General features: G+C 45.0%; 1 protein-coding gene across 16 annotated transcripts in view; it reads left to right on the forward strand.

Annotated features, from left to right (window-relative positions):
• The window catches only part of MACF1 (microtubule actin crosslinking factor 1), a 250,864-nt gene that overhangs the window by 163,859 nt on the left and 65,339 nt on the right, over nt 1-21,666 (forward strand). For 12 of the 16 annotated variants that reach the window (XM_032789628.2, XM_075060891.1, XM_032789629.2 and 9 more), the window contains 6 exons: nt 1,423-1,485; nt 2,250-2,491; nt 3,773-3,902; nt 4,716-4,915; nt 6,219-6,714; nt 7,364-8,835. In XM_032789628.2, coding sequence (XP_032645519.1) covers nt 1,423-1,485; nt 2,250-2,491; nt 3,773-3,902; nt 4,716-4,915; nt 6,219-6,714; nt 7,364-8,835 — 2,603 coding nt within the window. The remainder of the gene's footprint in view (nt 1-1,422; nt 1,486-2,249; nt 2,492-3,772; nt 3,903-4,715; nt 4,916-6,218; nt 6,715-7,363; nt 8,836-21,666) is intronic. The other 4 variants (XM_075060889.1, XM_075060890.1, XM_075060897.1 and 1 more) reach the window with 1 other exon arrangement.

A 21,666-nucleotide genomic window follows, 5' to 3' on the forward strand; every position in this document is an offset into this window, starting at 1 on the left:
TTGGATGCGTCGACTGCTTTTCTGTCCATTTAAGATCCATGGGCAAGAGTTAGGGGACTTAACTCCAACTTCTGGCCTAAATTCTAAATTGGTAATTACCTAACACCTTGATGGGCGTTTCATCTGGAGAAATTAACCTTTGCTTCGTATCCCCAAACATGTTGTACAGTGTTGTTGACCCAGAATACTGACACTGCTACCTCGATATAACGCTGTCCTTGGGAGCCAAAAAATTTTACCACGTTATAGGTGAAACCATGTTATATTGAACTTGCTTTGATCTATCAGCGTGCACAGCCCCGCCCCCTCGGAGCACTGCTTTACTGCATTATATCCAAATTTGTGTTATATCGGGTGGCGTTATATCAAGGTAGCGGTGTACTGTGTTCCTCCTGAGAGGTAGCTGCATATAAGTAATAGGAGAGCAGTGAAAGATTCTGAGAGGTTTTCGTGTTGCAATCTCCTATATAAATGGACATTATGATGCTGACTGTTTCGGGTTGCTTAGAAAATGAGAAACCTGATCTATAACGTCGCCAGGGAATTTGGGTTTGAACGTGGATGGACTTGGGATCATTCCAAAATGAATTCCAAGAGAAGGATTTTCTGAGGAATAATGTTCAGGACCCAGTTGCATAGAAAAGATGTTTATTTTTTTAGGTCTGTTTCCTTAAAAGTTTCATTCCATAAGAAAAGAAGAATATAAGGAAGTTAATATCTTCAATAAAGGTCTTTTGGCTCTTGCAATATCAATCTCTATTCTAAATATGAATCTCATGGATATTAGTTCTCCTGTGGGAATACTGGTGCCTCCATCGAATGCAAAAATATATATAGTGGTCACGGACCTGGTGTGTGAGGTGGGGAGCTGATATCTACTTCGTGCCCATAAGCGGAGTTACTGTTGTGGGCTCTGGGGAACTTCACAGCTACTGCTAAACTTCTAAGCTACTTCTAATCTGTCCCCGTAGGAGTGGCTGGAAGAAATGGAAAAGGGGGGTGTTGGCTGCAGGGACTCACAGCTATTCTGTTTTCAGCTATTTGGAATTAGAAGAGAGTGAGGTAAAATAAACAGATGAAAAGCAAAATTGATTGGGAGTCCCAGCTGGGCACTGAGATGTGAAGAGTGGGGAATTCGTGGTGCTGATCCCTTAGCATTAAGAGGGTCTGCGGATTTATTGGGATGAAAAGAATAAGCCACTTCAAAATGACATGTATTTGCTTGGTGGCTGACGTGGTTCGTCTTGTGGAGAGCTCTGTTGTTTTGTGCTGTGTTCATTTGCTCGTGCTCAAGATTTGTCGTCGACAGTGGACAGCCAGAAACGGTTGGGTCTGTGCTGAGTGTGTACGTTCGTTGGTAATGTGTCTGTATTCCTAACATGTTTGTCTTGTCCTTTGTTTGTATCTCTGTCCCTTGCTCAGGTTCTGTGCTGCCCGCTCTAGGAGTGTCAGTAGGCAGTGTGAATGGATACCACACCTGCAAAGGTGAGATCACCAACTCCGTGTTGCAACAGAAAGTGGTGTCCATGTGTTCATTTATGTTTCCATCAGTGCATGATAACAGCAGTCTGTACGGATGTTCCCCCAGGAGATAAAAAATGCAATGTGACACTGTCGGAATCCTATAGCAAGCCCTATTTCTCCGCAGCGTGTGTAGTAATGGGGCCAAGGGATGGCAACTGATTGTGATGTAGGACAGAAATGGCAGGAGGGGAATCCAGCTTCCAGAAGTGACAACAGCTTGACCTCGATCAGCTGCTGTTAGAGAGCTGATAAGTGAGAGATTGTTTTAAGAAATGCAATGAAGGTTATTAGTTCTGAGGATTCTGACACCATCTTAACCTGGAATTTTAAGTGTGACTTAAATCACTCGTTAGCTGCTGTGAGTTCATTGGTTCAACAAGATAACAGATGTAAAAAGTTGAACTCAAACTGTGAGAGGTGGATTAAATATGATACTGTTAACATGGGGGTACAACATGCAGGAGGCTGATTTAATGGGAAGTGAATTGCTTTGTTGGGCAAACTATCAAACTTTATATGTGATGCAACAGAGCAAGTCTCTGGTAGGACAGGTGGTGATAACCTGATACCTTAGGGTCTTCAGTAGATGGAAGGACAGTGATCGTAGCCTCTGGTACCCTGACACTCGCAGCCTGCGTGAGGGTTGCCCAGAATTCTTAGTGCCAGCAGCCTACGTGGGGGAGGTGTTGCCATCTTTCCACTCAGGTTTGTTTCTTTGTCTTTAGATTTGACTGAAATCCAGTGTGACATGTCTGATGTGAACCAGCAGTACGAGGGACTTGGGATGGCCTTGCGGGAACGCCAGGAGCAGCTGTCAGCCGTGCTGGAGAAGATGCTAGAAGTCCAAGAGGAGGCAAGTTCAATGTTGAAGTGGCTGGAGTCAAAGGAACGGACCTTGTCAGCACTCGAAGCTTCTTCCTCGCCTACAAAAACGGAGACCATGAGAGCCCAGGCGGAGCATAACAAGGTAACTTGTCTCTCTGAGCAGGAATAAGGACCGAGTTTATCATAGTGACTAGGTCATTCTCTGAGACATGCTTTACAGCACTAGGTTGGGAGGAACCAACAATAGCCTGTTTCTAAAGAGAGTGTTGGTTAAATGTAGTATGAAAAAGAACAGTGTAGGAAAGACTGAGGGGGGACATGGGTCTTCAGATATGTCAAAGTTTTGTTATGAAGAGAACTGTGCTCGGTTGTTCTCCATGTCCACCGAGGATAGGATGAGAAGGAAGCGAACAAGGCCTGGTCCGCACTAGATTAGGACAGCATAGCTAAGTCACTCAGGGCTGTGAAAAATCCACACCCCTGAGTGGCATAAAACCAACCTACATCCCCATATAGACAGCACTAGGCCAAGGGAAGCATTCTTCCATCAACCTACTGCCGCTCAGGGAGGTGGATTACCTATGCTGATGGGAGAATCCATTCTGTCAGTGTGGGTAGTGTCCACACTGACGTGCTACCGTGGCGCAGCTCTGCCACTGTAACATTTTAAGTGTAGACATATCTTTTAGTTTGCAGCAAGGAAGATTTAGGTTGGGTATTAGGAAGAACATTGTAACTATTAAGGATAGCTAAGCCCTGGGACAGGTGACCTGGGGATATTCTTGAATCCCAGGCACTGGAGGTTTTGAAGACCAGGTGAGATAAACGCCTGTCAGGGACAGTCTAGTGTTCTTAATCTTGCCTCAGCGTGGGGAGAATGGACTAGATGACCTCTTGAGGTCGCTTCCCCACCTACTTTCTGTGATTCTATGAATCTGGGGTGAGCTTCACCCTTTTAGATATTTTAGACCTATCCTGCATAGGCAGTAGTCTCAGAGAAAAAAGCTGATAATGTTTAGCACCAATTCTTAGGTCATTCCAAATTCATTGGGAAAACAACGCACAGTTTAATGTACACTGAGAAAGGTGAACTTTTCATTTCTTCTTTTCGTAAGGCCCAGGGGAGCTCTAGGTATTAGTAACTAGATGAAATGATTCCATAGAAGTCCAAACACAAGCTTTGTGCAACTCCAAGTGTAGCTACTTTCCTCCTTCAAACTGTGGCTCATTTCAGTATCGCTCTAGTGCTTGAATTACATAGAATCATAGATTATTAGGGTTGGAAGGGACTTCAAGAGATCATCTAGTCCAACCCCCTGCTCAAAGCAGGACCAGTCCTCAAATGGCCCCCTCAAGGATTGAACTCACAACCCTACATCTTCTGTTGTATGTCTCAGCATGTCCAAAATTTTCTTCTTCCTAGGCATTCCTGGCTGAGTTGGAACAGAATTCAGGGAAGATCCAGAAAGTAAAGGAAGCACTTTCCGGCTTGCTGGAGAAGTGTCCTGACTCTCCAGAAGCAGCAAACTGGAAGAAGATGCTGGATGATCTCAGTAAGTTCCCTAGCGACTTTGCGTAATTTTTAAATGTCTCTAAACATCCCTTGAGGATGATTCCAGTTTCTAGGACGATTCCAAAAGTCAGAGTAAAACAGAGTTACATGTAATTGAATTCAGGAAATAGAGACCATGCCTTCAAGCCGCCTGGCATGCTAGGATGTTTTCAGGATGAGCATTGTTTCAGTTAATGAAGTCTGCATGATGGTTCTACGTTTCAGAGACTGCTTTCTTCAGTTACCTTAAAAAAAAATACCCTGCAGTAAAATCGGTTGCTCTTTTGAGTAAAAGCTTCACTGGTCAAAGTAAAATTCTAATGATTACTTAGCATACTTTAGTTACTTACGTGATTAAACAAGCTTGTGTATTTAAAAAAAGAAAATTTCAAAACTTGCTAGAAATAAAGTGCGTATACAGGGTTTCTCCATCCAAAGCTCTCAAAGTACTTGACAAAAATTGATACACGTTATGTTATTTTTGTTTGAAAGATGAAATCCGAAGCAGAGAGAAGTTAAATGACTTGCCCAAGGGTCAGGCAAGTCCGTGACAATTGCAACTAGATGTAGATCGCTTGATTCCACATTTCCTGTCCTAACCACAGTACCATAATAGTTAAAAATGGAAAATATATTACTAGACTGATTGTGTATCAAACATTACACTGGTCTATCGCATTAGAGTCCTCAGTTAAAGCTGGGGAGATTTCCACTGATAAATTAGTAATACGGAAACGAAAAAACAACAGCTAAATCAAGTGGCAGGTTTCCCAATAGCAGTAAAATTACCGGCTATTTCATTTCCTGTCTTCAGACTCCAGGTGGTCAAGGGCCAATCAGGTGACAGCAGAGCGCCAGCAGAAGCTGGAGAAATCAGCGAACCAAATGGCAAGCTTCCAGGCAGCTGAAGCTCAGCTGCGCCCGTGGCTGATGGAGAAGGAGCTAATGATGAGCGTGCTGGGACCCCTTTCCATCGACCCCAACATGCTGAATGCGCAAAAGCAGCAGGTCCAGGTGAGAGAGGGGCTGCATCTGTGCCTCCTTTGTAGGTTAAAGAACGAGGAGGCGTGGGCAGTTCCAGTTTGTGCAAAACTCCTCTTGTGATGGATAAATTCTTGTGTATAGTTTCTACAATGAGCCTGTGTGTGTCTGTGTGTACACTCTTCCTGCTACCGAACATGCTCCCTTAGAGCTTGTCTGTGCAAACAAGCTGGGTTGTAAATCTACCCTGTGCTTGCATGCCAGGCACTAAGCATCTGTGCGGACCTTGTTGACAGGCACTAATGATCCCTGAGTGTGCTTTGATCTAGTCCTGTTTCAAAGCTGGGGAGATCAAAGCGTGCTTGTTCACATCAGTGGAGTCCACACAGACGCTTAGTGCGAGGCAGGCGAGTTTGGGGTAGTTTTACTCCTCAGCGTGCCGAAGTCTAAATGTTCATGTAGACAAGCCCTTGTCTGAAACTCATTTCGTTTGGACACCTCTACCCCGATATAATGTGACCCAATGTAACACGAATTCGGATATAAGGTGGTAAAGCAGCGCTCCGGGGGGGGGCGGGGCTGCGGATCAAAGCAAGTTCAATATAACGCGGTTTCACCTATAACGTGGTAAGATTTTTTGGCTCCCGAGGACAGCATTATATCGGGGTAGACGTGTTGCAGAAATGCCCTGCACACACCACATTGTACAACAGCACTGGTCTAACCCCTCTTCTCACAGAGATGTCAGAACATATTGGGTGTGGCTAGTACTCCACCTAAGTGAAACTGGTGTAATTTTTTATCTCTGTTCTGTGCACAGGGTTGCAGTATCTACTCTTTTGTTTAAAAAAAAAAAAAAAAAAAAAAATTCAGTTCCACTCTCTACAGAGACCTATGATAATACTATACAGGTCCTGTTAATGCTGCATGAGAACCTTCCGATCTACCTCCTCTCTGTGTGGCTACCTGTAGTTACAAATCAGATTGCTGATATGTCTCTAACCAGCAAAACCATAAAATAAAATATCCCAGTTAATATAATTATACCTCTTTGTGTCACTGGTTTACATTGTGTTGAACGCCAATAGGACAAATAAGGGAGAGAAGTGAAATACTTTATGGATGTAATCACAGATGCTTCCAAATTTTGTTAAGCTGAAATGTTATGATGAACAGATCTTTGCAGTCTACTTGTAGTCCTGTCCCAGGGATTTTCTGGTTTGTTTCCAGTAATTCTGTGGATAGTTTAAAGCTACTGGAGCTTGGTTTTGTTTTGACGATGTGTATTCAGTGCTGTCACTCTTATACAAACACTTCTCTGTTATTTCTGTTCCAGTTTATGCTGAAAGAATTTGAAGCTCGCAGACAGCAGCACGAACAGCTGAACCAGGCAGCTCAGGGGATACTAACCAGCCCTGGAGATGGTTCTCCATCATGGGACCAGGTGCGGGACGAGCTCCAAGGTGTGAATCAGAAATGGACCGAATTAACGGAAAGACTCAACTCCCGCTCCAGGCAGATCGACCAAGCCATTGTCAAGAGCACCCAATACCAAGAGCTGCTGCAGGACTTGTCTGAGAAGGTTAAGGCAGTTGGGCAGAGACTCAGCAGCCAATCTGCCGTCAGCACCCAGCCAGATGCTGTGAAGCAGCAGCTGGAGGAAACCAGCGAGATCCGGTCTGACCTGGGGCAGTTGGAAGAGGAGATCATGGAGGCTCAGACGCTGTGTGATGAGCTGTCTGTTCTGATTGGGGAGCAGTACCTCAAAGATGAGCTGAGAAAGCGCCTGGAGACGGTGGCTCTCCCTCTCAAAGGCTTGGAAGACCTCGCAGGTGAGATGCCATGAAGCACCTGGTTGTGGAGTTCAGCTTCTCTGCCTCCTGTTTAACAAAGGGTTGTGTGGTCATTGTGTTTTTAAGAATAGCGAGGAAGGGATCTTCCGTGTTTTTTAAAATTGAAAACCGTTCCGGAAAGGGCCTAGTTAGAAATGCTTTGAGCAGTGCCAAGCATGTGGTATGGTTTTGATTCCCGCATGATGCCAGCAAGGGCTGGAGGTTGAGCAGAAGGGTGACCTGTTAATTACAAGAGTAGGGCTCATTTTGCCCTTCAGCTCCCTATGCACTCCGATTTTAAGAGTGGTGTTGATGGGGTCTGAAAAGAATCTGGCCCCAATCTCCTGTCTGAGAAGAGGGAAGAGGAGAGTGAGCATCTGTGTGGCATCTTTGCTCCCCAAGTGGGTTGCATATAGAGGCTTCGTAGCCAAAAAAAACCCCACCTCTCCGTTTGTTACTGTCTCCTAACTCTGTTCTGAAGTTATTCATGACCTGACAAGCAAAAGTCTGCTGATGTGCCAGGGGAGGAATTCGTTCCTGTTAATCAGAATGCATCTTGCGCATTCAAGATTTTTTTTTAAAAAACAATTTCACTTCGTTTATTAGATTCCAACTTAATTGTTACATTCTAATCTTATTTCCATTTCAGCCGACCGGATGAATCGACTGCAGACTGCGCTCGCCAGCTCCCAGCAGTTCCAGCACATGTTTGACGAGCTTAGGACCTGGCTGGATGACAAACTGTGCCAGCAGGCCCAGAGCCGGCCTATTTCTGCTAAACTGGAGAGGCTGCAGTGTCAAATCCAGGAGCAAGAAGACTTCCAGAAGAGTCTCAACCAGCATAGTGGCTCCTATGAGATGATTGTGGCTGAGGGAGAGTCTCTGCTTCTTTCGGTTCAGCCTGGGGAGGAGAAGACTGCCCTGCAAAGCCAGCTGGTCGGCCTCAAAACACATTGGGATGAGCTCAGCAAGCAGGTCACAGATAGAAACTCAAGACTCAAGGACTGTTTGCAGAAGGCCCAGAAATACCAGCGGCACATGGAAGACCTCCTTCCTTGGGTAGAGGACTGCAGGGCAAAGATGTCAGAGTTAGATGTAACTCTGGACCCTGTGCAGTTGGAGGCAGCTCTTCTGAGGTCAAAGGCTATGCTCAGTGATGTGGAGAAGCGCCGCTCCCTTCTGGAGATGCTGAACAGTGCTGCTGACATCTTGATAGATGCTTGTCAAACTGATGAGGATGACGTTCGGGATGAAAAAGCTGGCATCAATCAGAAGATGGATGCCATTACAGAAGAGCTGCAAGCCAAGACTGGGTGCATTGAAGAAATGTCACAAAGGCTAAAGGAGTTCCAAGAAAACTTTAAGAACATTGAGAAGAAGCTGGAAGGGGCAAAGCATCAGCTAGAAATCTATGATGCTCTAGGACCTCAAGCCTGCAGCAATAAGAACTTGGAGAAGTTGAGGGCTCAGCAGGAAGTGCTCCAGGCCCTGGAGCCGCAAGTGGATTATCTGAAGAACTTCACACAAGGTCTGGTGGAAGATGCTCCAGATGGGTCTGACTGCTCCCAGCTCTTACGGCAAGCTGAGGATTCCCAGCAGGACTTTAAAATAGTGAAACAAAAAGTAAACGAATGCTGTACGCTGATGGAGACCAAGCTTGAAGGAATCGGCCAGTTTAATAACCACGTCCGGGAGATGTTCTCTCAACTGGCAGATCTAGACGATGAACTTGATAGTATGGGTGCCATCGGAAGAGACATTGACAGCCTGCAGTCTCAAGCCGAGGATGTTCGTACATTCCTGGGCAGACTTCAGGGGCTGAAGTCAGACATTGAAGCCTCTAAAGAGGAATGCAGGCACATGCTGGAGGATGAAGGAAGCCCTGATTTGTTAGCACTGAAACGTGAACTAGAGACTCTAAATAAACAGTGCAGCAAGCTGACAGAAAGGGGCAAAAATCGCCAAGAGCAAGTAGAAATGACACTCTCTCGAGTCGAAGACTTTTACAGCAAACTGAAGGAGCTGAATCACATGGCCAGTGCAGCGGAGGAGAATGAGGCACTGCAATGGATTGTAGGGACAGAAGTGGAAACCATCAACCAGCAGTTGGCAGATTTCAAGGTGAGCGCTCCTGATGCGGGGTTGTTTAAGTGGCATTTGCTGGTTTAAAGGTTCATCTGCAGTTTGACCTGATCTCTTGTGCTATTCTAAGCAGTGCGTTCCTTGCAGAATTCATATAACTTTATCGCTGAAATGCCGTCAGGGTGCTTGGTGCTGTTGGATACAGAGATGGTCTCTGCCATTTAAGAGTTGAGTATCTGGAAGGAAGAGTTGTTAACTCTCATGGTCAGGTTTGAAAAGTTCCTCGTCTCCCCTACCCCTGACTCTCCATACTGCACACAATACTAGACTATCAGAACTTCTCTTGGCTTTTTCAGTACAGTACTTTTTAGGGAAGACAGGTGTTTTGGCTCATTGACCTTATCTGAATCATGATTTTCAGTATCTCCTGAGATATCCAGTGTAGATCCATCAGTATATCTGCTAAGTTGGCCTCTCTGCTCAACCCCAGAACCACAAGGTTCTGTCTTTCAGGAACCTTGGACTCTGATGCATCACTCCAGTTTTTGGGTCTTAGATAAAATTATAGATAGTATTAAACTGATACAGCTGGGGATGGGGATGGGGGCGGGGGCATGTCATTTCCTTTGTCTTATCAGTTTTTTGCTACGGGATTTTCACATTGCCAGTGGAGAAACGCTGGAGACCATCAACATACGTGCGCAAAACTTTTAACTGAGCCCAAAAGGAGAAGGTTTTCAAGGTGTTTAAATTGTATGTAGTGTTATGGTGCCAGGGCATATTGTTACACTACGTTAATTACATTAGTACTGCATAGAGATGATGATGCTGTGAAACCTCCATTGCTGATGCGCTCCACTGCTAGCAATTGGTCTGATTTACTTTTTGCTGCTCAGTGACTAGCAATAAGAGGGTGAACCATTTACTTTTCATCACTTAGCTAATTGATCCCATTCAGACAGTTAATGCCTCTGTTCCACCATCACAGTATCATGGTCCTCTCAATCCCCTGGGCCTCATCAGTATAACCTGAGGTGTGAACTTAAACCAATCTAGTTATGCTGGTGTAACCCTTGTGTGGACACTTTTACTTCAGGGTAAGAGTGTTTTTTTGGTTTAGTTTATGTCACTTGGGAAAGGGTTTAAGCTAATCCTAAAAAAGCCGCTTGTATCCTGGAATAAGAATGTCCATAAGGAAGGTTAGACCTGGTAAAATTGTACCTTTGTAACTGGTAAAACTTTCCTATAGTGAAGACATTACTTCTGGCTGAATCACTTTGATTAGAAAGGTTTCAGAGGGGTAGGCGTGTTAGTCTGTATCAGCAAAAACAGCGAGGAGTCTTGTGGCACCTTAGAGACTAACAAATGTATTTGGGCATAAGCTTTCATGGGCTATAACCCACTTCATCAGATGCATGGAGTGAAACTGAGCTCAAATGGAATGTCCTGACTGGCGTGGATAGCCTGGAACCGTGGTTGTAAGAGGATATTTAGTTATCAATAGTCCGCATCTCAATGACTTTGAACATAACCCTCCAAGACATCTGTGGCTGCTACAGAACAAAGTCAAAGGTACTGCATCAGAGGGAAATGAGCATCTTTATCAGGAGTCCTTGATTATTCTCAGAGTCCCTGAGACTCTGTTGGGCTGGAATATCTGCTTGCAGAAACTTTCTTTAAAAATGAAGGTTGCAGGAATTATTTTAGCTTTCTTCTATGTAAAAATTAAGAGAGAAGAAAGCTGGGGAGTGGAGGGAATGAAGGCTGGTGGAGAAACGATAGTTACATAGAGGAAACTCTTTCTATAAACCGTTCGTCTAAAGCAGTGGTTCTCAATCAGGAGTCCGGGGACCTTGGGGGGCCACGAGCAGGTTTCAGGTGGCCACCAAGCATGGCCACTGTTAGGCTCACTGGGGCCCAGGGCAGAAAGCTGAAGCCCAACCTGATGGGGCTAAAACCCCAGGACTGCAGCTAAAGCCTGAGTAATGTAGCTCCACAAGGAACCCTGTGGCGTGGGGCCCTGGGCAAGTGCCCTGCTTGCTACCGCCTAACGCTTTTACCCCCTAGCTTTTATATGCAGAAAACCAGTTGTTGTGGCACAGGTGGGCTGTGGCGTTTTTATAGCATGTTTGGAAGGGGGCTCAGAAAGAAAAAGGTTGAGAACCCTTGATCTAAAGAACCAATGGTATTGGCATCAATGGTGACTACTGCATGGCAGACATTTTCAAACCTAATTTTATGATTTGCCTCTAAGGAAAAGAGATGTCCCACGTGTCAGCCTGGACACTGAGTGATATCACAGGCATAAAGAGTGACCATCTTGTTCTGGTGCATTAAACATGCACCAACTGGAGTGAGTAATGACACATCCTGGCTTGTGCATCTGTAATGGGAATTGGGAAGAGAGGATCAGGTTGTCCAGAGCAAGCTTTTAGGAAAATGTGTCATAAATTGTCCGTTCACATTGCAGCGTTGAGTGTCCTTCCTCCCTCAAGGCTTTACAAAACTTGGCAGGGGAGTTGAGAGAGTGCACACCCTGCCCTGTGATCCAGTCCATGTGAACTGAGCAGGAAGAAATGAACCTGGAAGCCTGCCCCACAGCTGATCTGTAAAACAGCACAAACAGTCGAGCTGGAGTCATGAATGTTCCGTTTTGGGGAGAGAGTGGTGTAGCCAAACTAGAAACTTCTACAGCACTAGCAAACCTTTTGAAAGTTCCCAGCTTGCTGATGTTGTTGGGATTTGGAGCCAGACTTTGCAGTGGGGGAAGGGTGATCTACGGGTCCAGCTTTTGCTGAGCTCATGGGAAGCTAAAACAATGAAAGGAAAGAATCTGAGTGTGTCAGCCATATTTACACCCTAGAGGGTCAGGGAAGGGAAATCTCTTCGGGCCCCATTCTCAAGACCGAGTAACAATATTTTGGTTCATTTCCATGGGTCAAGAGTTTAGTTCTTGAGCTGAAATGCAACGTTAAGTGCATGGCAGATTTATCTGCACTCACAACCAGAGCTTCGTGGTGGGGTCACGCATCATAAGGCTGCCTCAGCTTCTAACAAACAGAAAGCGGTGAGGTTTGGTCTGTCTGCAGGAGGGTCTGTTGAAAATGCTCTCTTAGAGGCGCTCAGGTGGAAGCCAGAAATGTGTGTGTGCAATTTGGGGGAAAAAATGTTTGTTTGTTTTTTGGGTGCTTAAAACAGGCTGCTGTCTTTCAATGCACAATATCAAAACAGTGTCTCACTTCTGGACTGGAGACCAGAGAGGTGCGCAGTGTGTGGCCTGGGGGCCAGAGGCAGCCTTTAGCATCATGAAATAATGCCGCCAGATGGCTCCTCCTTGGAACTGAATATAGAGAACAAAGCTGATCGCTTGCAGGGTTTGATTGCTGGGGCACCAAGAAACACTTTTTATTTATCTGTCCAGAAGACACAAGTGCAAGCAGATATGTCTTAATGCATTAATTTTATGAACATCTATGTAAATGATCTGCCTGTGGTCTCCAGGCAGGTTGCCAGCGCAGCTCATGTTGTTTCAAAGGCAGGCGCTCCAGACCCCAGTACAGCCAGGGCTAGAGTGGTTCCAATAAGGAATAAGAGATATTGAAATCTGACTTTCAGGGACCTCATACAGATGGTTCAAACGAAGGTTTACACCTGAGGCTTCCCAAGGTTTTTTTCCCAACAAACACCCACCAAACCTGTTCAAAAAGAGAACTGGCTGCAAAAAAAAACTTGTAATGCTGCTGCTTCCCAGTCCCCATGCTCCTTGTCCATTTTGTTCTGTCCCTTGCCAGTTTCACACCACAACCAACACGGGAGTTAGGAGAGATTAATCTGAATGCAGCATTTCCAGATTGTTTTAAATCCAGTAAAGAAGCTGAAAAGCGCCTGCCAGATCTTGACCGAAGGAATTGCTGTTTACCACAAAAATATTTTTGGTGGGGTGAGGGAGGAAGATTGGAATAGAGGACTGAAGGCACCAAAGGTCATCTTTGTGAGTATATCCCAACTTTCGGAATTATTCGTGTCACTAGCATCCTTTGATGGTAGATATGAACAGGCCTTCTTTCTTTTAAAGAAGAAAGTGGAGACTCAGGGTATGTCTGCTCTGCGGCAGGAGATGTAATTTCCAGTTTGAAGGAACAGTTGCTCTGATCAAGCCAGCACGCTAAAGTTAGAAGTGTAGTCATGGTGGCAGAACTGGCTAGCTGCCAGTGCGTGTGCCTAGGGTTTCAGATGGGACTGTCCTTGGGGCAGCTAGCCAGTCCTGCCACTGCCTCTGTGCTCTGTTTTTAGGGCTGTAGCTCAATCAGAGCTAGTGCAGGTATGTCTGCTCGAGCTGAAAATTACACCGTCCTGCTTCAGTGAAGACATACACTTAGCTTAGAGAATTGTGTCTTCAGACCTGTGGTGTCATGAGTCTGTGAACATATGGACACAGCTAATTCATCATTCATATTATAATAACTATATCGCTTCTAGCACATGAGCGTGATGGAAGTTTGTGGCCATCTTGTAAGGAGCAAACAAACATCCGCCCTGTCTAAAAGGTTTGAGCACAGCATTAGGAAAACACAGTCGATGAATCTACCTTAGAGAAGGGCAGACCCGCTTGGCAGAATCACGCCCAGCCCTTCTGTTGAGTCCATTTTCTTCATTCTGAAGAGACTTTGCAACCTGTTAATATCTTTTCTGCGTTCCAGTTCCAACAGTGTGAAACTGATGGGTTGCACTCTTTCGACAGGAACATTGACAGGAAACATCCACCAATGGCAGTGCTGATATGAGCTTTCAGTTATTGGCATTTTTCCTCAGCTCTTTCTGCTGTCAGCTTGGGTTTCTCAGATGAAACTTTCCATAGTATTAATGCTAACGATTGAACTCAAACAAGCTCTCGTTAAAACGTTGATAAACAGAACAGTTGATCCAGCTAAGCTTTAACAAGCAGCAGACTCTTCAGGGCGAGTCATTCCAGACTTGCACACTGGAGATGCAGGAAACATACTGAACAGGTCATGGTTTTTTCTTTGTGCACCCTCAGGCACCAGCAGTCCAAAACTGAGAAGATCCTGCATTGCAAACTTTCCACCCAAAAACTGGGCAAGAGACCAATGTGCGTAGATATAAGAAGCTGAAAGCTACATTATTTGATGGAAAACCCCCTAATCTGTAGTGTAAGGCTGCAAATGAAGGGTACATAGACCTGTTGCTGTTTTGTAGTATTATGTAGTAGGCCAGGACTCCATTGCGCTTGGGACTGTACAAACACAAAACAAGAAGATGGTCCCTGCCTCAAAGAGCTTCCAATCTCGAATCCCTCTTTAAAATATTTTCCTAAGAAGGTGGATGAGCCCCCAGTTCGATCTAAGCCGGCAGTTCCATTTGCTCTATAGAATTCCAAAATACATCACATAATGCACCTTGCCTAAGTGGATTTAGATGCTTTCCTAGTGGTTAGAGCTGGGGGAACTGTGAGTTGGGAGACCTGGATCCTGGTTTTGGTTTTGCCATTTGACTCACTGTGTGACCTTGGGCAAGTGACATAATGTCTCTGCTGCTCCCTAGTTTCCTTGTCTGCAAAGCAGAGAAAAGGACTTGACAACCTTTTGTAAAGTACGTTGAGGTCTTTACACAAAAGTTGTTACATAAATTAAAGGTCTTTCCTCCTTTCTACAAAATAATGTTGTTGTTGCTATTTATCTGTATTATCCTACCACCTGGGAGCCCCAGTCACCTTTCCCTTGGACTTTCCTAAACAACATTTTAGAGTTTTTGCATATTGAGAGAATCGCAATTCCTGCTCATGGAAAGATTAGATCAAAAATGAGGCAGACCACTGTCTTTTTCAAAGTTGTACCGAGGAGCAGTCTTAAAAATGAAGTCTGGGAGAGTCCAAAGATCTGTATCATTCTAATGGAAAACTGCAAAAAAGCATCTAAATTGCTGATGCTGTAATAGAAACTAAACCAGTTTTCTTAGTATTCAAGTAAAATGGGGGCTTATTCAGCTGGCTTAAAGAGAGGCGTCTATGGATGCCGAGCTTGATACCAGGCTAATATAACAGACTTAAACAAGGGAACCACCTAAAGAAACACAGTTAAGAGACGTGTTACAGCTGAAACACCTCCCCATTCTGCACTCGAAGTGCAGTGAATGCTAGAACCCCCTATCCCCAGTATGGCTGAAGACCTTACTTTGTCCAACATCTTCTTGGAAAGTTCCAGAATAATGATAAAAGAATGCTTACAAGCCAGGCGCTGTTTTGGTTGTTACAACATCCAAGACTTTTCCGTGCTCTTTCATGTGCCCAAGAATTGAAATTCCTGATGGGAACCATGGTGGGAAAGCTCCGTACTAGTTTCCTGTGTCGCCCATGAGGATGAAGGTCTCTAGATTGATCCACAGTTGTTTGAATGAGATTAGGCAATGGGTCAGGTGACTGGACAAAGGATTAGTTGCAGAGAATCCCATGTTGGCAAACGATGTCCTCCAAGGCCAACCTGTCTGGACCCTGGCCTCCAAGAAGATCCCTTAAAGATGGTCATCACTTCTTCCAAGGAGTTGACATCTATCCTTCTGCTAGAGAAATATGTTTGGGGAGGAAAGGGGCTGAAAAATCTCTGCTACATGATGGTTTAAACGTATTGACTGAATCAGTGACTTCAAACCCGCAATGGCCAGCTGCAGCAAAGGACTTTTCACCTCTTCATTCCTCCCCTTCCTTAGTTCGTTGAGAAATTACTTCAGAGAAGGAGGAATCCTCAGGCTGGAATGCCAGCCTGCCGTGAACAGTTCCTGTAAAGGCACAGTGAGCACTAGAGGAATTAAGCTCGGGGTAGGAAAAGCAAAGAAAAAGAGCCAAAAATGACATACTGCCATTGGTGCCTGTCACTTGTCAATCATGGCAAGAGTACAGCCCTTGAGTTCTGAATTGACAGAGCATTAGGGATGGGATTTCTGCCACCTATTTTCAAATTTTGTAGATAAAATTATAATAATCAAACTATATTTTAGGGTAAATCTAAACACTGTTGTGGAAATCCCTAAAAACGTTCTCTGTAACTTTTGTCCTCATGCAATAAATCCTTGTGATTGGTTATTTGAAACCCAAGTTTCCCAACGTTCTGTATTCTTTAACTTAGGCAATACTTACTTTTCAGGCCAAAAATGATCTTGAACTTGAGCATGTGAGAGACAGAGAGAACTCCCTAGACAGAAATATTGAAAGCAACAGCTTGATTTTATTTTACAGAGCAGAAGCTCACAGATCCTTTATGGCTCTGGCACCCTCTCTGGCTGTAAAAACCCCAGAAGGTTCATGATGCACTCAGAGGGAGTGAATAAAACCATTCTAGTCACCTTTTCATTCAGAGGCTGCTCTTTCTAATACCTCCCCCTTGCCCTGTGTAAAGGGAGATATTTGCCAAATCTGTCATTGTAACACATCAAGGACCTCCCCCCCCCGCCCGCGCATGCACACACGCACACACGCGCGCACACACACGCACACAATATTCCGCAAACCTTCTTTTGGTGAAAAGAGTGGTTGTTTTCTTTGTATTATTCTCTCAACTTTTGGGGAGGGTGACACTGTCATCAGCACCACTGTTTATAAGAATATTTTGCACTTTTATACCAAGTGCAATACACACATTTACTAGCGCTTTTGACCCCTCCCCCCAGGAGTGACTAAGTTGGAATAGCTCCCTTACTCCCCCACCAACCTCCTCATTTTAAAAATGAGGAAGCAGAGCCACATAAAAGTTAAGTGAATTCTCCAGCAAGCATGCCTAAGTTCTAATCTGGGTCTGGTTTTTTAGCCCTGCGCTTGGTGCCACAGACCAGAGGTTCTCAATCTGTGGCACTGGTGGCATGAGAGCCACAACCAAGTGGTATGTAGATTGGATTAAAGTGTAGTTTATTCAAGAAAGAATCCATTCTAACTGCACCAGTTAGAATCGGGAAGGTGGCATACCTAGAACTTTCTGAGTTTTCGATATCATACAGTAGGTCTTAGTTTGAGGACCACTGCCCAAGACAATGCTGTTTTATAGAGAGAGAAGACTCATGCAAGCGTAGGGATTTGGATTTGGCACCCAAAGGAGTTAGGATTTACTGTAGATCAAGGCCATGTCAACACTATGGAGCCTTTGCTGCTCTAGACCCCTAGACATAAGCTGGACTTCACTGGCATAGCTACATCAAGATGTAGTTGGTGTTTAGTCCTGCTTTGAGCAGGGAATTGGACTAGAAACCTCCTGAGGTCTCTTCCAACCCTAGTACTCTATGATTCTATGATCACCTCTCCAAATGACATGAGCTATGCCAGCAGAAGCACTCTTCTGATGTAATAGTTGTGCCCGCACTGAGGGGGTTGCTGGCATAGCAATGTCAGCTGTGGGTGTGATTTTTTTTTTCACACTCCTACCCGACAGCTTTGCTGACAAAACTTTATAGTGTAGTCCCTACCCAAGACACCTGTCTGAAAGCTGCAGGTAAAAGTCACTATGATGCTTTCTAGATGTCTTAGCACCAGTACTGCACTATGTGGCTTGGAAGATTAAGTGCAACACAGAAGAGAGTCTCCAAAAAGGTAGCTCACTGTCTCCCCGTAGCCAGAAAGCGTGCCACTGTCAAAATAGCAATGTGTGAAAGGGTGAATTTTTTAATAGAAAGGTCCTGTTGCATACCTGACTGCATCAACATTGCATCAGGTGCATGTGAATGCAAAGGGAAGCCATGCTTGGGAGAGGAAGGAGAAACTGTTGTTACCCAGTAAAGCTCCTGTTATGGTGAACAGAGTGAAAGGGACTGGATGGGTGGAGCTGTTCGATTGTAAGTACCGTTCAGTAACAGTGTACAATAGCATTTCAGTGACATGACCTGCAGAAAGATTGAATCTTGGTGTTTCCTCATACCTACTGCCTATTCTGCTATTGATTATCACCTTTATTGAATAAACTCTCTACGGTAGCATGCAGAAGAGGGTTCCCTATTTCACAAGGATGACATCTGCACTCTGCCTTCACCCCTTAAGTATTAGCAGCAGGATTTGCTCTCTAGTTCTTTATGAGCTGGTTTTAGCCCCTATCTCCAGGATGGTTTACGGGTGTGCACTGGAAAGGAAAATCAACACCCCTTTCAGGATTGCAGGTCTGAACCCAAGAACAGAAATGAGTTTATTAGATGATGAGTCAAAATATTTATGCAACGTACTGTGAATGTCATTCTGCGGTAGCGTATTAGCAGCAGCACCCCATATATGAATGTGCTTCTGTGCTTGAAGATACCATCTCCAGAGCCCAACCTCAGAGCCTCCTTCTGTGTTAGTCTGTGAGCTGTTTTGATGATGGTTCAGCACCTGATCGTTTGCTGGAGCCCTGACGTAACTTTGGACTCAAGTGGTAGCATGCCTCGCTGGTCAGTGGCTTTGGGATGTGGGTGGACAGGGGAGGTAAACTTCCTGTATGAATGTCCCATCAGAATGCGGTATCTTTAATGGAACGGGGAGGGGACAATCTGTCTCTTGTTCTCCTGCCTTGGCTCATCTCACAGTCCAGCTCGTGGTATTTTTAACCCTTATGTGACCCCAAAGGAATGCCTGTGGCTCCTTACAGCCGTATTTCTCTGAGCAGCTGGGTGGGGATGGGGTGGGAGGGAGGCAATGCTTTCTCCTGGTTGAACACTTTCCAGACCTGCTTAAAGCATTGCTGGCTAGTATTTTGAGCACCAGCAACACAGGCAAAAATGCCTCCTCTTTCACAGCTGTTAAATCATCTTAAAGGCACAACGTCTCCGTTGAGGGGAAGTGATATTAGATTGGGGAACAAGAAAACTAGGAAGAAAGCTCAGATAAGCTTCGTGCATTGCACGTTGTAGGCTTCAGCATGGAAGGTAAGAGCTGATGGTTACCAATCTATGGTCGTTTTTACTAGGGGAGTAAGACCAGCCTTGGTTGAGGTGCTGGAGGCTAGTGGAGAAGTGTCATAGCTCTTGTGTAGTTCTGATTTGGTAATCTGAGAGTACTGTAAATAAATCTGTTTGCAGAGAGAGATGCTTGAGTCTTGGGGCCCTTGTGGTGGTCACTGTTCTCATTCCTCATGAACAGAGGAGGAGCAAATAGGTACTCAAACCACTAGAGATAGTTGGAGCAGAACTGGCTTGCAATTGTTCATCTAAAAACAAGTGAATAGCAATGACCTTGATCGGTCAGTGGAAAGTCAGGAAAGCATTTTGGTCTCTCTTGAGCAGAACATCATGTGCAAGTGAAAACTGAGAGTGGAGTAATTGAATTGGCAAGCTGCTGAGAGATGCAATCGAGTAATACTGAGGTGGTTTTGTCGTAATTGGCTTGTTGGTTGAGTAATAAAGTGAGTTTCTTTTGGGAGTCAGCTTGGGTCACTGTTCCAAACCCTCCCACTCACACATGCTGTGTAAACTAATCAGTTTGCCGGGCCTCAGCTGTCCTGTTCTGGGAAGCACTGCCATGGGATGTCTCCCTTTCAAAGGAATATTCCTAATCTGGTTGTATTGATACTTGAAATGAAATACTCTGCATCCATGGTCCATCCCTGATCCAGGGGGTGCTAAAAATACCAACTTCCACTAATACCAGGAATGTGGGCTCTTTGAGAAGGGAGGGAGAGGGGATGAGGTTTGTCTAAAACTGGCGGAGTAGAAAAGGAAGGTGTTTGGGCATTGCTGGTCTGGAGGATAGATTTGCTTCTCTGTTTGCCAGCGCTGTGCAGATGCATGGAGAAGTGTGAGATGGAGCATGTACTTAGTTATATGCATGTGTGTGTTCATCATACCATCTCTGATTGCGTTTTCCCACAATACTTTGTGTGATCTGATGGTTCAAAAAACAGTAGTACCTATTTGATTTGCAAGGGAAAGTGTGCAGGTAACAGTCGCCAGTAGAAGACTCAGTATTGTAGAGCAGCTGATGATATTTTAGTTGATTTATCCCTGGCACTTAAAGAACGACCTCCACTAACTACCACTCCTAACTGAAAGGAAGCGAGTGACCTTCCAATCCTCCTTCCAGCCAAAGGATCCCCATAATACCGTTACCGCACTTCCTCGAGTCTCAAGAAGGTTGCTGTCAGCTAATAGGGCTCCGTTTCTTTGGGGCTCCTGCTAAGTTGCTGACTCGCTATGTGACTGAGCAAGTAATTTAGTTTCTCCATTTGTTAAATAGGGTTAATCACCTTCCAGGGTGATTTACTCAGGAGAGTTGAGATCTCCAGGGGAAAAGTGGTAGTACCTTTGTTGTGCCTAGATTTGGGACCTCAGAGTGGACACTGTTCAGATCGCCCTAAACTTAGTCTGTATAAGTGGGATACTTGGTTGCTGCCTGGCCCTTTTCTACCACACCCCGCTGTGCCTCTCCTGCTGTGACAATCAATCAGCTGTTTAGCTTGGGCGGCTTCCTGCAGGGCGTGTTACAGACTGGCATGGGCCTTGTCAGCAGCTGGGAGCAGGGAGTTGTTTATAGTGAAGAGGTCTCGGTGGTGTTTTATCAAACAGACTAAAATCTCTGTTCAGTCCTGTATGCAGCGTATGCACTTTGGAACAAAGAGATTCCCTGTGAGCAGAGCAGGAGGTTTTGTGGGGAGCTGGGCGGTTGTTATATACAAAAATGGCATTTGGCAAGTTCTTATACAAATAAGCGCCCTCCCAGCCATCGAGACATACCATTCCAGCAGGTGGATTTTTACCTTGAACCTGCCATCTTAAATAGGAGGTTTATTCTTGTGCCTGTTTCAGGGTGTGTCTTTGCCCACAGGAGGAGGTGGGAAGATTAATAGTGCATTGTGGGAGCGTCAGTTCTCGCAATGATTAAGCTCAGAAGTGCCGTGGTATTTGGCACATTAGATGGTGTAAAGCTCTATTAATCGCTGCTATACTGTGTAAGCTATTGGCTCTATTTTTTTTTAAGAAGAATTTAGCCAGATCCTTGTTAGTTGCCATGCACATAAATAGTTAAAATGGAACTTGCAAACTTTGATAGGAAATGTAGAACTGTTAAAGGCTGCATTCTCAGGGGTATGTACGTTGTAGCATAGGTGTTTTGGTGGGACCATCTCTCTGTTTTATAAATGGAACCAGCTTTTCTGATTTGAAGAGTGGGATTGTATGCTGGCTGAGGTCCGACGTGAAGTCAGTTTGCAGTCATCTGTAAGCCAAGTGGATAAAAGAACAACCACCACAGCACAGTTGGATCAGATTATCCCCACAGCTTTTGTCTGCAACGTGCTCCAAGTGTAGGGTTTAACCACACAGTGCCACTAAACTTGCAACACACAGAAATGTCAATCTCCAAGATTTGGGGAAACCAGTGAATCTAGGAGGAAAAAGGCAGCAATGGAGTAGAGATAACTAAATCCCCTAGGATTTTGGTTGGGGGTGGGAGGAAGGGGTGTGAGGAAGCCTAAAAAAACCCACCATAAAAATCCTGTCAACACCTAGAGCAGCAGTGTAGGGTAAAGTTGGAAACAGTGTAATTCATTTATACAGCACTTTTATGCTGAGACCACAGCTCTTCCCGAACATCACACACAGAGTGGTGGTGTGCAGCTACCAGTACCTGCAGGAGGAATTGAACTTGCCTTCTCCACTGCAGGTTTGGGGCCAGATTGCTTGCTGCTGAATTTCCTGAATTAAGTCTGTCCATTGGGACAGGATAAGACCCACAAAAAGATGAATCATTTCAAAACGACAGAGCTGCCGAGTTCCAGGAAGAAGGTTATAGGAAGTTTGCACAATCCCGGAGGGAGGCTTTCATTTTGGTCTTCCGACTTTGCTTTCTCCCCTGCCCTCTCTGAACCTGTATCCTTCCTTCCAATCCTGGTGGCTTTCCTAGGAATGCTG

Source organism: Chelonoidis abingdonii, chromosome 25 (genome assembly GCF_003597395.2).
Source record: "Chelonoidis abingdonii isolate Lonesome George chromosome 25, CheloAbing_2.0, whole genome shotgun sequence".
Lineage (NCBI taxonomy): Eukaryota > Metazoa > Chordata > Testudines > Testudinidae > Chelonoidis > Chelonoidis abingdonii.